The sequence below is a fragment of the Macaca thibetana genome, chromosome 13, assembly GCF_024542745.1.
Source record: "Macaca thibetana thibetana isolate TM-01 chromosome 13, ASM2454274v1, whole genome shotgun sequence".
In the NCBI taxonomy this organism is placed as follows: domain Eukaryota; kingdom Metazoa; phylum Chordata; class Mammalia; order Primates; family Cercopithecidae; genus Macaca; species Macaca thibetana.
The window spans coordinates 1,568,659-1,583,452 of NC_065590.1; the positions used below are offsets into that span (position 1 = coordinate 1,568,659).

Below are 14,794 nucleotides of genomic sequence, written 5' to 3' on the forward strand. Positions count from 1 at the left end.
CATACCCTTCCCTGTGCACGCCTAAGCCTCTGATCTCATACCCTTCCCTGTGCACGCCTAAGCCTCTGATCTCATACTCTTCCCTGTGCACACCTAAGCCTCTGATCTCATACCCTTCCCTGTGCACGCCTAAGCCTCTGATCTTATACTCTTCCCTGTGCACGCCTAAGCCTCTGATCTCATACCCTTCCCTGTGCACGCCTAAGCCTCTGATCTCATACTCTTCCCTGTGCACGCCTAAGCCTCTGATCTCATACTCTTCCCTGTGCACGCCTAAGCCTCTGATCTCATACTCTTCCCTGTGCACGCCTAAGCCTCTGATCTCATACTCTTCCCTGTGCACGCCTAAGCCTCTGATCTCATACTCTTCCCTGTGCACGCCTAAGCCTCTGATCTTATACTCTTCCCTGTGCACACCTAAGCCTCTGATCTCATACCGTTCCCTGTGCACGCCTAAGCCTCTGATCTTATACTCTTCCCTGTGCACACCTAAGCCTCTGATCCATACCGTTCCCTGTGCATGCCTAAGCCTCTGATCTTATACCCTTCCCTGTGCACACCTCAGCCTCTGATCTCATACCCTTCCCTGTGCACGCCTAAGCCTCTGATCTCATACCGTTCCCTGTGCACACCTCAGCCTCTGATCTCATACTCTTCCCTGTGCACACCTAAGCCTCTGATCTCATACTCTTCCCTGTGCACACCTCAGCCTCTGATCTTACACCCTTCCCTGTGCACACCTCAGCCTCTGATCTCATACTCTTCTTTTGACCTTGTAACATCTTCTAAGATCGTATAAAATTTACTTATTTATCATGCTTGCCTTCCCTCTGCTGCTGACTTTACCCAAACTCCCCAGAGTATGTATGATAAGCATCTCTGTTTTCACTGATGAAAGTGCCGGGCACTTAAGTAGACACTTCATAAATATTTGTTACATTAATTCCTTCTTTCCACATAGGTGGGGTGGCAAAACTATAATTTACATTTTCTTATACGTTTTAAACTGCAAAAGTAACAAGTGCTGATTTTACTTAGTGATACAGACCAAAGATGACTGAATAAAAAGCTAATACCCTCAAACCTCCTCCATTCTCACCATTATTAGGTTATCCAGTTAACCTGGCAAATCTAATCTGTGCTTTATTCCAGCTCTTATTAATATACCCAAATAAATATACACAGATTTTTTGCTTTTTATAAAAATGGCATTATAGGCCGGGTGCGGTGGGTCATGCCTGTCATCCCGGCACTTTGGGAGGCCAAGGTAGGCGGATTGCTTGAGGCTGGGAGTTTGAGACCAGCCTGGCCAACATGGCAAAACCCCATCTCTACTAAAAAATACAAAAATTAACCAGGTGTGGTAGAAGGTGCCTGTAGTCCCAGCTACTGGGGAGGCTGAGGCACAAGAATTGCTTGAACTGGGAGGCAGAGGTTGCAGTGAGCTGAGATCATGCCACTGCATTCCAGCCTGGGCGACAGAGAAAGACCCTGTCTCGGAAAAAAAAAAAAAAAAAAAAAGGCATTATATTCGACTCTACAATATGCTTTTCTTACATATTAGCATGTCACGTATATTACTGCAGATCTATAGAGACCTATTTCATTCTCTTTATTATCTGCATAATATTCCATACTACCGCTCCATCGCGTTTCCTTAAATTCCCAATAACATGCATGGAATCAACAGAACAATGTCCTTCTATATCTAATTAAAATAATCATTAATTTTTATTAATGCCCCTTCAACCCATGAGAAGAGACTGATCATTAAGTATACCGAAATGAGTGAACTATAACATTTTAATTTTAGTCACAGACTGAAACAAAGTGTGTCCTAATCTTCAGTTTATCTGAAAATTTAATTAATCAAAAGGTTCTAGTCAATAAAGAAAACATCATTGTTTCCTATTGTGTGTAAGGCACCCCATTTCCACAATTGGACTTGTTAGAATATTATTATAAAAATCTGTCTTTTCTGATGCAAAACGTATATTTTATGGCCTATATACGATATGGCCATGAAAGATGAATGGCCTAAATGCAGTCTATTATGTAATTTTAAATTATAATTGATTAATTATATTCAATCAACAGATAATTACAGATAATTACAAAAACTTATATACAGAGAAATAAATCGTTACACAACCACATCCCGTACCTCTCTTAGTATTCCTATTCTTTTTGATTTTCAGGTGGTCTTAAAATCAAAACCTAACAAGATTACTTGCATGTGTGGATTAAAATACAATTATGTAAAACTTGGTTTAAAAAATAATTTAAAAATACTTAGTCTTTTCTGTATTTCCTACTTTTTGGTTAAGGTAGAGATGATAACAGCAATTAAAAACTCTGAGTCATAGACAACGTTTTATTGTCAAAGAAATAACACCTGACCAAGAATTCTGAGCATGACAAAGGCAATTAGAGTAAACATACAGAAAGATTTTGCTCTCCTCCACATAAGAAAGTCTATTCATCTTTCCCCAAGGCTCTTATTGTTGGCATAAAGCTGAGGTGGAGAGGAAATAGGTTATTTCTTCCCCCAAGAGTTCACTCCATCTCTCCCCTCTACTTCTTGAGCTTCTTAAGTCAGTGTCTTACTGTAGGGAAAAAAAGATGGAAAGCAAGGAGAAGAAAAAAGTATAAGAGGAGAGAGTAAAGATTTTGGCTATCTCCTTTGAGCTAAATCTTGACTATTTAAATGTGGAATTTGGTAGGTGTAATTATTTTTATTGTTTAATTCCATCACCTGACAGCACAAAACAGATTGGTTAACTTGTTCCTTAATTACCTACACATTTAGTTTATCTTTTAAAAAATTTCCAGAGACCCTATTCTCTGCATAACATTCATATATAGAAATAGTCCCTAGGAGAGTCTAGTTCAGAAATGTCAAGTTAGTAGCCTATGGCTTATGTTGTTTGGCTCACACTGTCTTTCTAAAATTGAATTGATTTTCAATGTGTAAAGACTGGAAGATACATGAAAATTCTTATTTCTGACTCTTCTTGGGAAATGAGCAGAACTGCACATGGGCTTAGACTCCTCACACGGTAACCACTGGCCGGAGCCCAGGGGAGGCTGATCTCTTTGAATGTGTCACATGTTCTCTAGGACACCCCTCATCCCACTCGGCTTGCTTCATTCATTTATACTGTTTACCTAGCCCAGTTTAAGAACCTGTTTGCAACTCTTGTTCTAGTCTCTGTATTATGATAGCAAAGAAAAAAGTAAAAACCCTGGCCTTTAACACAGGTGAAGCTTGGAGTGTTCAGAAACAACAAAATATTGCTTGACTTAGCAAAAAGTTAACAAGCTAGAAATAAAATGCATAGTGCAGTTGTGAACTATTTTTGAACTGATTCCATTTTTACTTCACAATTTGGCCCTTTAACCCAACCTGTCTCTGCATACTGACAATGCCTGAAAGCTGGATGGTTTCATTCCACATAAATATATCTCTCTATAGAAACTATTAGGTACAGGCCACTCACTGAAGTGTAATATGATACAAATCACTGGGGATGATAATAGAACACCTACACCTTCACCTTGGCTCCTGTCACTCACTGCACGACGGGAGCAGACCTCTCTGGCGCTCGGCCTGTGTAGACACAGGCCTCTCACAGCCTCAGAATTATATTATTGGAGGCTATTATTAACAGCACTTTTATAAAAAGTGTGAAAATGTCTTTTAGATAACAAAGAATAACTCAAGGGAAAGCTATTTTAAGAAATAATTTAGAAAAGGGATATTTCCACAAGAATCACAAAACAATTAAGCTTTTTATTACCAAAAGTAATATGCTGATTTATCAGTCCCTTGTTTATAAAATACCTTTAAATGAAAAAGTTATGCTTTTTTGTTTTACTGTAAAAAACAACATATGATGAAACAGGATTTTAGAAAGGAGAAATGTAAACATCAAATAATTGATACAAAAATATAGCAACCAATATCTTATATGGTTAAAAAGGTTTCTTCTTTGTTACTCAATCACATCCCTTCAAAGGAGTCAGTGAAAACTCTGGGAAGATGAAATTTAGTTCCATTCATTTACTTCCCTCTGATCTTTGTTATTTTGTTAATTATTTTGGAAACCTATATATTAAAGCTTTAGGTATTCTCTCAGATTTAAAATGTACTTAAGAAACCATTTTTATTTTTTTGGTCAGAGAAAACGTTTTTAATAACAAGTTTACACACTTCCTATGAAAATATAAAATAAAATTTTAAAGGATATTTGTGGTAAGGAGAACCTTAAATTGGAGCCCAAGACTTTATGTCCTAATCTCTGAGGCCGTGACTAAGATGTAACTAAGGCTCCCAACCGGCTGCCTTTTAGTTAATCAAAAGGGAGACTCTCCAGAGAGTCCTGACCCACTGACAGGAGCCCTTTAAAGCAGAGTTTTCTCGCTGGAGGCAGAAGAGGACGCCAGAGAGGTACACAGTGCCAGTGGAGAGATGCCCTGTTGCTGGCTGGAAGACGGATGGCCTGTGAGAAGGAACCCGGAGGCCCTGAGTTGCTGGGAGGGGTCACTGGCCAAGAGCCAGCAGCCAAACAGGGGTTTCAGTTCTACAACCACAAGGAACCTAATTCTCTCGACAACTTTAATGAGTTTGGAAGTGACTTCCCCTCAGAGCCTCTGGACCAGGACTCAGCCCGGATGACATCTTAATTTCAGCCCCTGATACACTGAACGAACTGAACAAACTCAGGAAAGATCATGTATAGCAGAGAAACTTACCCTATTTTGAAAAAATGATGCATGAAAATGTGATGTTGTAGCAGATATTGATACTAAAGTAATAGTTTCTTCAGAACTAGGATTATGTAAGTAGACTTTTTCCATTTTTGGCATTCCAACTGGTCTGTAAAACAAAAAGAAAATTATCACAAATACTTCACAGATAATTATGATTGAATTATGATTGATAAGATGATTTCTAGTTGTTAAAAATTAATCAAAACTGTTAGACAAATACATAGCTAAATATATTAAAATGCTTTCTGAATTTATCTTTAAACTTACACATAAAAATGCATTTAGTCACTCAATAAATATTTCTTGAGTGCCAATTATGTCACGTACAGTGCCAGGTGCTGGGATACAATGAAGCAAGTCTCATCCCTGTGAAGCTCAGAACCCAGTGAGGTGGTGGACGGGGCACAAAATGGTCAGTTCCTTTTCTTTCTTTCTGTACCACCACCCGGCCTCCTACCAATCGTGCCCTCTTCTCAAATTCCATGGATACATGCTCTTCATTTTAGGAGTGGAAACTGAGTAGCAAAGTTGTGTGAGGAGATCTTGTGAGTTAGGGGCTTTTACTATATTCATTTCACAAGAATACTGGGGCACAGAAAAGTCAATTAACTTGTCAAAGGCACACTTGGAACCTGGATGTGAATCTAAGTCTTCTGGGTCTAGACTGCGCTTTAACTGCCAGTACTGAACTGCCTCTTCTCAAAGTTAAACACACTCAATGGTTTGAAATCCCCAAATCCATTTTAATGTCTCCCTTGGCATCCATGCCATGGTTTGCCTTAGAAGTGAAACTTTATTCTATAGTCCACTTACTACTTCTGTAGCTAATCTTACTGGTACAGGCCTCCTACCTTCTACAGCTTCCTTGCTTTTTCTAACTACCCACACACACTCACTAGTTATTAGATTCCTTCCTAATCTCACATGACCCAACCTAAACAAGTAACTCTGTTTTCAATCCAGACCTTCCACCTGAGCCAGGCTAGTTCCATGGGCAAGTCCCCCACGGCTCTGCTAATCTGCCTGCCCTGTGTTTTCTCCCTATCCTCCTCCACCAATCCAAACCCTCTTTTTCTAATTCAAATATACACCCTTCTTTCACAAGGTCCTCTCCTCATGCAATCATTTTGGTCCATGGTTTTTGAAATTGTAAATTTCATATTTCATATTTAAAGTTTACATATAAACCTCAAATCCCAAGCAGTTGAAAACGCAAAGCCAGAACTGCATTTTATACTTGGTTCAACTGTCCACCATGCTTTTGTTCTTCAAGAAGTTCTGTCCCTACCTTTTCTTCAATTTAGTTGCTCACCTCTAATTCAAGACTTGGGAAAGTTGATGAACAGTGAACAGCTGATAATTTTCAATAGTTTAAGAAAATGGAATGCAGGTGGAAGGGCAGGGCACGATGGCCAAATAGAAGGCTCCACCATTGTCCCTCTCCCCACAGAAATACTAAATTTAACAACTATCTATGCCAAAAAAAAAACACCTTCATAAGAACCAAGAATCAGGTGAGCACTCACGGTACTTGGTTTGGTTTTAACTTCGTATCACTGAGAGAGGCACTGAAGAGGATAGGGAAGAAAATCTTGAATCGCTGATGCCACCCTTTCCCACCTACGCCCCTCCACCCGGCAGCAGCCAAGTGGCACAGAGAGAGTCTGCGCACTTGGGAGAGGGACAGTCCAGCGTCTGTGAGATTTTGCAGTGAACTCAGTGCTGCCCTGTCACAGCAGAAAGCAAAATCTGGCTGAACTCAGCGGTTGCCTTCCCAGGAAGGGAGCATTTAGATGAACCCTTGCCGGGGGGAACTGCCCATCCTAGCAGTCCTAACTCGAGTTCCCACTAGCCTTGCCACCTCAGGTTAAAATGTTCTGGGGCCCTCAATAAACGTGAAAGGCAGTCTAGGCCACAAGAACTGAAATTCCTAAGAGAGTCCTAGTGCCGTGCTGGGCTTAGAGTCAGTAGACTTGGGGGGCATGCAACCTACTGACATACGAGCTGGGGTGTCCAAGGGAGTGCTTGCCCCACCCCTCCTCCAACCCCAGGCAGCACAGCTCACGGCTCAGAAAGTGATCCCTTTCTTCTGCTTGACAGAGGAGAGGAGAGGGAAGAGAAATGAGGCCTTTGTCTTGCATCTTGGATACCAGCTCAGCCACAGCAGGATGGGGATGCTGTGGACTGGGGAGGGAGCCCAGTTCCCAGTCCCAGACCTGGCAGCATTTACCACAAGCTGACTGAAGAGCCCTTGGGCTTTAAGGGAATACTGATGGTAGCCTGGCAGTATTCTCCATGGGCTTGTGGTGATGGTGGCCATGGGGGTAAGGATCCTCTGTCTGTGGAAAGGGGAGGGAAGAGTGGGCAGGACTGCATCAAATGGGTTGAAGGCCAGCTCAGCTGCAGCACAACAGAACGCCAGGTAGAGTTCTAAGGTGTCTGACTCCAGTCCCTGGCTCCTAGACACACCGACAGACCCACCTGGGGCCTGGGGGAACTTGCTGTCCTGAAGAGAAGGACACACACCTGGCTGGCTTCACTACCTGCGGATTGCAGAGCCCTGTGGCCTTGAAGAAACACACCTGCAAGCCAGGGAGTGGTTACAGTGGGCCGTGGGCGAGACTCAGTGCTGTGCTGGCTTCAGGTCTGACCAGTGCGGTTCCAGTGGTGGGGGCCACAGGGATGCTGTGTCATTCCACTCCCAGATCCAGGTGGCTCAGCACAGAAAGAGAGCGATGTTTGGGAGAAAATAAGGAAAGAGAACAGGAGTCTTCGCCAGGTAATCCAGAGAATTCTTCTTGATCTTTATCCAAGACCACCAAGATGGTACCTCTATAAGTCTGCAAGAACCACAGTGTTGCTGGGGCTGGGGTGCCCCCTAACTCAGACATGGCTTAGATCACTACACCCAAGTCCTTTTGAATATCTGGAAAGCCTTCCCAAGAAGAAGGGGTACAAACATGCTCAGACTGTGAAGATTACAATAAATACCTAACTCTTCAATGCCCAGACACTGATGAACATCTATCTGCAAGCATTAAGACCAGCCAGGAAAACGTGACTTCCTTAAATGAATTAAATAAGGCACCAGGGACCAATCCTAGAGAAACAGAGATATGTGACCTTTCAGACAGACAATTCAAAATGGCTGTTTTGAGGAAATTCAAAGAAATTCACGATAACATAGAGAATGAATTCAGAATTCTATCAGATAAATTTAACAAAGAAACTGAAATAATTAAAAAGAATCAAGCAGAAATTCTAGAGTTGAAAAATGCAACCGACATACTGAAGACTGCATCAGAGTTTCTTAATGGCAGAATTGATCAAGAAGAAGAAAGAATTAGTGGGCTTGAAGACAGGCTATTTGAAAATAGTCAGAGGAGAGAAAACAAAAAAGAATTAAAAAGAAGGCACACCTACAGGGCCTAAAAAATAGCCTCAAAAGGGGAAATCTAAGAGTTAATGGCCTTAAAGAGGAGGTAGAGAAGGAAACAGGGGTAGAAAGTTTATTTAAAGGGATAATAACAGAACACTTCCCAAATCCGGAGAAAGATATTAATAATGACGTACAAGAAGGTTATAGAACACCAAGCAGATTTAACTCAAAGACTACCTCAAGGCATTTAATAATCAAACTTCCAAAACTCAAGAATAAACAAAGGATCCTAAAATTAACAAGATAAAAGAAACAAAATTAGGTACAACGGAGCTCCAACACGTCTGGCAGCAAACTTTTCAGTGGAAATCTTACAGGCCAGGAGAGACTGGCATGACATACTTAAAGTGCTGAAGGCAACAACAAAAAACCCCCACACTTTTACCCTAGAATAGTGTATCTGGCAAAAATATCCTTTCCAGCGAAAATATCCTTCAAATATGAGAGAGGAATAATGACGTTCCCAGACAAACAAAAGTTGAGGGATTTCACCAACATCAGATATATCTTACAAGAAATGCTAATGGGAATTCTTTCAAACTGAAAGAAAAGGACCAATTAATTAGCAACTCCCCGGGACGCTGGAGTGGGCAGATTTCTTGAGTAATATTCCGTAAGCACCGGTAACCAAAGCCAAACTGGACAAATGGGATCATATCAACTTAAAAAGCTTCTGCACAGCAAAGGAAACAATCAACAAAGTGAAGAGACAGCCCACAGAATGGGAGGAAATATTTGCAAACTACCTATCTGACAAGGGATTAATAATTAGAACATATGAGGAACTTGGCCGAGTGAGGTGGCTCAAGCCTGTAATCCCAGCACTTTGGGAGGCCGAGATGGGCGGATCACGAGGTCAGGAAATCGAGACCATCCTGGCTACCACGGTGAAACCCTGTCTCTGCTAAAAAATACAAAAAACTAGCCAGGTGAGATGGCAGGTACCTGTAGTCCCAGCTACTCGGGAGGCTGAGGCAGGAGAATGGCGGGAACCCCGGGAGGCGGAGCTTGCAGTGAGCTGAGATCCAGCCACTGCAGTCCAGCCTGGGCGACAGAGCGAGACTCCATCTCAAAAAAAAAAAAAAAAAAAAGGGGGGGGGGCAAATTATCTGAATAGGTATTTCTCAAAAGAAGACATAGAAAAGACAAAGAGGTATATGAAAAAATGCTCAATATCACTAATTATCAGGGAAATGCAAATCAAAACCACAATGAGATATCTGATTCCAATTAAAATGGCTTTATCCAAAAGACAGGCACGACAAATACTGGCAAGGATGTGGAGAAAAGGGAATGTTGGTGGGAATGTAAATTAGTACAAACGCTAGGAAGAACAGTTTGGAGGTTCCTCAAAAAACTAGAAGTAGAGCTACCATACAATTCAGCAATCCCACTCATAAGTATACACCTAAAATAAAGGACATCAGTATACTGTAGTGTTATCTGTACTCCCATGTTTATTACAGCACTATTCACAATAGCTGAGATTTGGAAGCCACCTAAGTGTTTATTAACAGATGAATGGATAAAGAAACTGTGGTACATATATACAATGGAGTACTATTCAGTCATGAAAATGAATGAGATCCTGTCATTTGCAACAACCTGGATGGAGCTAGAGAACATTATGTTAAGTAAAATACGCCAGGCCTAGAAAGACAAACTTTCCATGTTCTCACTTATTTATGGGAGCTAAAAATTAAAACAATTGAACTCATGGAGATAGAGAGTAGAAGGATGGTTACCAGAGGCTGGGAAGGACAGTAGCGGGGATGGGTAGAAATGGGGATGATTAATACGTACAAAGAAACTGAAAGTATGGTTAAGACCTAGCATCTCCTAGCACAACATGGTGACTACAGTAAAAAAATAAAAAAATAAAAGAAAATTAACTGTACATTTTTAAATAACTAAAATAATATAAATGGATTGTTTGTAACACAAAAGATAAATGATTGAGGTGATGACTACCCCATTTACCCTGATGTGATTATTATGCATTGCATGCCTGTATCAAAATATCTTATGTAACCCATAAATATATATATCTACTATGTACCCACAAAAATTTAAAAATAATTGAATAAAAAAGCAACAAATTAATCAGGGGCTAATTTAGGTTCCTTTAAAGATAGTGAATTAGTACATGCTGGCTCTCCCTGCCATCTTCTCTCCCCCCAACAATAATGCTGAAAAAATTTAGAAGTTAGAGGGAGGTACTAACTCCAAGAAATAACCAAAAAACAGTGAGAAGCCCTTGGGAGAACTCAAGGCTGCCTTAAAGTGGCAGGCGAAGGAAAGTGAGTGGCAATGGGCAGCCTGAGCTGACGAGAGGCTAGGCTAGGGGAAGGCTTCCAAACTTTATTATCCTCCACGTTCTTCCCAGTCTGCCTTGAGATACAGCCTGATCCTTCAACCTAGAACAGAAAAGCTTGCCAGGGTAAGGAGCTGATGAGCAGCTGCCCTTGAAATGCTCTCCTCTAACGTCTCTCTCCGGTCCTACACAGTCCTAGGGCTACTGAACTACGATTTAGGAAGACACCTTTGTCCACTATGCTTCTGCCTAAGCACTGTCAGTTAAGAGTGGTGACAAATATGGGGCAATCAACAGTTCTTATGTGTATGTGTGGAACTGGGGCTCTCCATTTTGGGGATCATCTCTCCTTTTAAATTCACAAGAAGAGACAAAGACCAGGACTTGGTCTTCTGCCCTTCTCAATACGCATTACCAGACAGTAGCTGGTAAGTTCACACACCTGTTTGGAGTAAATCAATCGGATGATACACACAATGTTGTGATGGAGTGTAATGCTGTCTATTGCCATGGTCAAACATGGAATACAATGTTGAAGAGAAGTGACAAGAATGGATTTCCTTGTCTTGTTCTTGATGTAGGCGGAATTTTTTCATTCTTTCACCACTAAGTATGATGTCAGCCTTCGGGTTTTCATCACAGATGCTCTTTATTAGGTTGAAGAAAATCCCGTCTATCCTAGTTTGTTAGGCATTATTATCATGAAAGGATGTTATTTTCTCAAATGCTTTTTCTGTGGTTATTGACATGATTATTGGTTTTCCCTGTATTCCCTATATTAATTGATTTTTCTGATGTTAAACCAACCCTGCGTTCTTGAGATAAATGTCACTTGGTCATGGCGTAAACTAGATTGTTTTTAGACTCTATTAGCATTTTGTGGAGGATTTTTGCGTCTATATTCAGAAGAAGTATTTTGTCTATATTTTCTCGTAGCGTCTTTGGTTTTGGTATTAGGGTAATACAGATCTAACAGACTACATTGGGAATTGTTTCCCTTTCTATGGTTTGGAAGAGTTTGGGAATGATTGGTATTCTTCTTTGTTTCATAGAATCCTTAACTAAAGCTGTGTGGGGCAGGGCTTGCTTTCTGGCAAGTTTTTGTTTTGTTTTGTTTTGTTCTGTTTGAGACAGAGTCTCGCTCTGTCGCCCAGGCTGGAGGACAGTGGCGTGATCTCCACTCACTGCAAGCTCCGCCTCCCGGGTTTACGTCATTCTCCTGCCTCAGCCACCAGACTAGCTGGGACTACATGCGCTCACCACCACGCCCGGCTAATTTTTTTAAATCTTTAGTAGAGGTGGGGTTTCACCATGTTAGCCAGGATGGTCTCGATATACTGACCTCGTGATCCACCTGCCTCGGCCTCCCAAAGTGCAGGGATTAGAGGCGTGAGCCACCGCACCTGGCTACTTTCTGGGAAGTTTTTAAATGACTAATACAAACATTTCGCTTGTTATAAGTCTATTCAGATTTTCTATTTCTCTGTGAGTCAGTTTATATATTTTGGGTCTTTCTGGAAATGTGTCCATTTCAACTAAGTTAATGAATTTGTTAGCATACAGTTGTTCATAATATTCCCTTGTAATCTTATTTCTGTAAGGTTGATAGTAATGTCACCACCTACATTCCTGATTTTAGTAATTTAAGTCTTTTCTGTTTATTCCCTAGTCTAGCTAAAGGTTTGACAATTTGATCTTTTCAAAGAACCAACTTTTGGTTTTGCTGATTTTCTGTTACGTTTTTCTATTCTGTATTTTATTTATTTCCCCTCTAGTTTTTATTATTTCTGCTTGCTTTAGTTGGCTTTTTGCTAGTTTTTTTAGGGAGAAGGTTAAGTTTCTGATTTGAGATATTTTGCTACGTATACGTTTCCTTTCCAGCAATGTTTTTGCTGCATTCTGTAAGTTCTGATATGTTTTGTTTTTGTTCATCTCAAAGTATTTTCTCATTTCCCTTTTGATTTATTCGATTCACTGATTATTAAGGAGTATGTTTATTATCCCAAGAGTTTTTTTGTTTTTGATTTCCAATTTATTTCAGTAGAAAATAAAGTCAGAGAACATACTTTGTACAGGATGAGTATCACTCTTACCTGAAATGCTTGGAACCAGAAGTGTTTTGAACTTCAGATTTTTTTCAGATTCTGAAATATTTGCATTATACTTATCAGTTAAGCAACCCTAATCTGAGAATCTGAAATTCTTCAATGAGCATTTCCTTTGAGCATCATGTTGGCACACAAAAAATCTCAGGTTTTGGGGCATTTTGGATTTTCAGATTAGGAATGTTCAGCCGGTATTGTTTAAATCCATTTAAAATTACTAGTGTTTGTATTATGGATTAGCATATGGTCTATCTTGGAGAACATTCTACAAATGCCTGAGCTGAATAAGTATTCTGTTACAGAGCACGGTGTTCTAAAGATGTCTACAAGTCAAGTTGGTTTATACTTTTTCCAAGTCTTCTATTTCTTTATCTTCTGCCTAGATGGTCTAGCCATTATTGAAAATGGGGGTACTGAAGACTGTCATTACTGTTGCATTGTGTATTTCTTCCTTCAGTTCTGGCAGTTTTGCTTCATATATTTTGGGTGGGTCTCTGTTATTAGTTTTATATATGTATATGTTTACAATTGTTTTATCTCCCTGGATTGACCCTTTTGTAATCATAAAATGTCCATCTTAATTGTAGTAACTTTTTTGTTTTAAAGTCTACGTTGTCTGATCCGCTTTTCCCCTAGTGACGCCCTGCTGTACAAGTGGACACTGGGGAAGGGGTGGTAGACCCTGGTCTTCTCAGCTTGCTCTTCCTAGTGTGGAACTTATCCTACTAGTGAGGTGAGCAGGATTGGGTTCCCCAGGTTTCAGGCCTGCTGCATATAGGATACAGCATCTGTCCTAGAGAGGGGTGGGTGAAGAGAGACCCAGTCCTTTCTAAAACGTGCCTGAAACAGAACTTCTGCAACATAAAGTTGGGGATGATGAGAAATGCTAGTAGTCCTCCCCTCTCAGGGTGAAACTACAGTCGCAGAGTACAAACTGGCGTTAGAGGGAGCTTCTATAACAAGGAGCTGGGGCTTGAGGGGTATGTGGTGGGGAGAACAGAATAGGTTGTAGCCCAAATGCCAGAGACTGCCACTGTTCTTATGAAGATTTAAAACATTTTTTTGAATGAACAATTTCCTGGAACTTTAAATAACTGTTTTTTAAAAATAATTCTCATCAGTTAAATTGCTGTTTGTTGAGATGGTCCATTGAGCTCCTTATGCCATTCTTAAAATCCCATGCCCTAAGGGTATATTTGCTTCAAGTATTCGGAAGCTCCACTGTTAGATGCATGCTTATTTTGAGTTGTTATTTTTGTGTGTGTAAATGAACCCCTCTATATTTATGTAATATCTCCCTTTATCCCCAGTAATGTGCTTGTTCTGAAGTTTACTTTGTCCAAATTAACATAGTCCTTTCATGGTTCTTTTGGTTAGTGTTTACATGGTAATATCTTTTCCATCCTTTCATTTTTAACTTGTCTATGTCTATATATATATACACACACACATATATATGTATATAAATAAAATATTGTCTATGTCTTTATATATACACACACACACACATACATATGTGTAGGTTTTTTGCTAGTTGTGTGTCGCTTTTTTATTCAATCTGACAATCCTGGTCTGTTAATTGGTGTGTTCAGATTATGTATATTTAATAAAATTATTGATAGAGTTAAAGTCTATCATCATGCTATTTTATTTTATTTTTACTAACTAGGAAAGCCGTGCCCACAGACTGCACTGGAAAGGTAGGATCCCAGAGAGTTTCTCTGCTTTACCCAGGGAAGCAAAATCCTGGCCAAAAATAATTCTGTGGCTGACATTCTGTGGACTGCACATTATGAGGTCCACAATCATTCTGTGGCCTAACAGTCTAGAACAACAACAACAACGTGGAAACAGGGATTGGGTCCTGAGGCAGTGATAGGTAGGTATCCAGAACAGGTCTGGAAGAACATATTTGGAGTTAGACAGTAGAACTCCTCAAACCAAGCAGCACTCAAACTGTTGAATTCCTCTTGCTTCTGGTGGGGACTCAGATTCTTTAAATAACAGGCTCATCAATCCCAGGTGGGGTTATGACACCATGAAACAATTAGGGAAATGGGTACAGACCCAGCTGGGGCCTCAAACTACAGCCATGACACTGCAGGAAGAAGCTGAATGATACAATATAGAAGATAAAAGTCTTCTTCCTCAAGCTTCATATAT

The 14,794-nt window shown here is 40.4% G+C and overlaps 2 protein-coding genes across 2 annotated transcripts in view; both read right to left on the reverse strand.

Annotated features, from left to right (window-relative positions):
- The window catches only part of ANKRD39 (ankyrin repeat domain 39), a 745,852-nt gene that overhangs the window by 412,245 nt on the left and 318,813 nt on the right, over positions 1-14,794 (reverse strand). The gene's annotated exons all lie outside the window — the stretch shown is intronic.
- Positions 1-14,794, reverse strand: part of TMEM131 (transmembrane protein 131) — a 256,208-nt gene that overhangs the window by 108,611 nt on the left and 132,803 nt on the right. Inside the window, exon 5 of the mRNA XM_050755189.1 lies at positions 4,756-4,879. Coding sequence (XP_050611146.1) covers positions 4,756-4,879 — 124 coding nt within the window. The remainder of the gene's footprint in view (positions 1-4,755; positions 4,880-14,794) is intronic.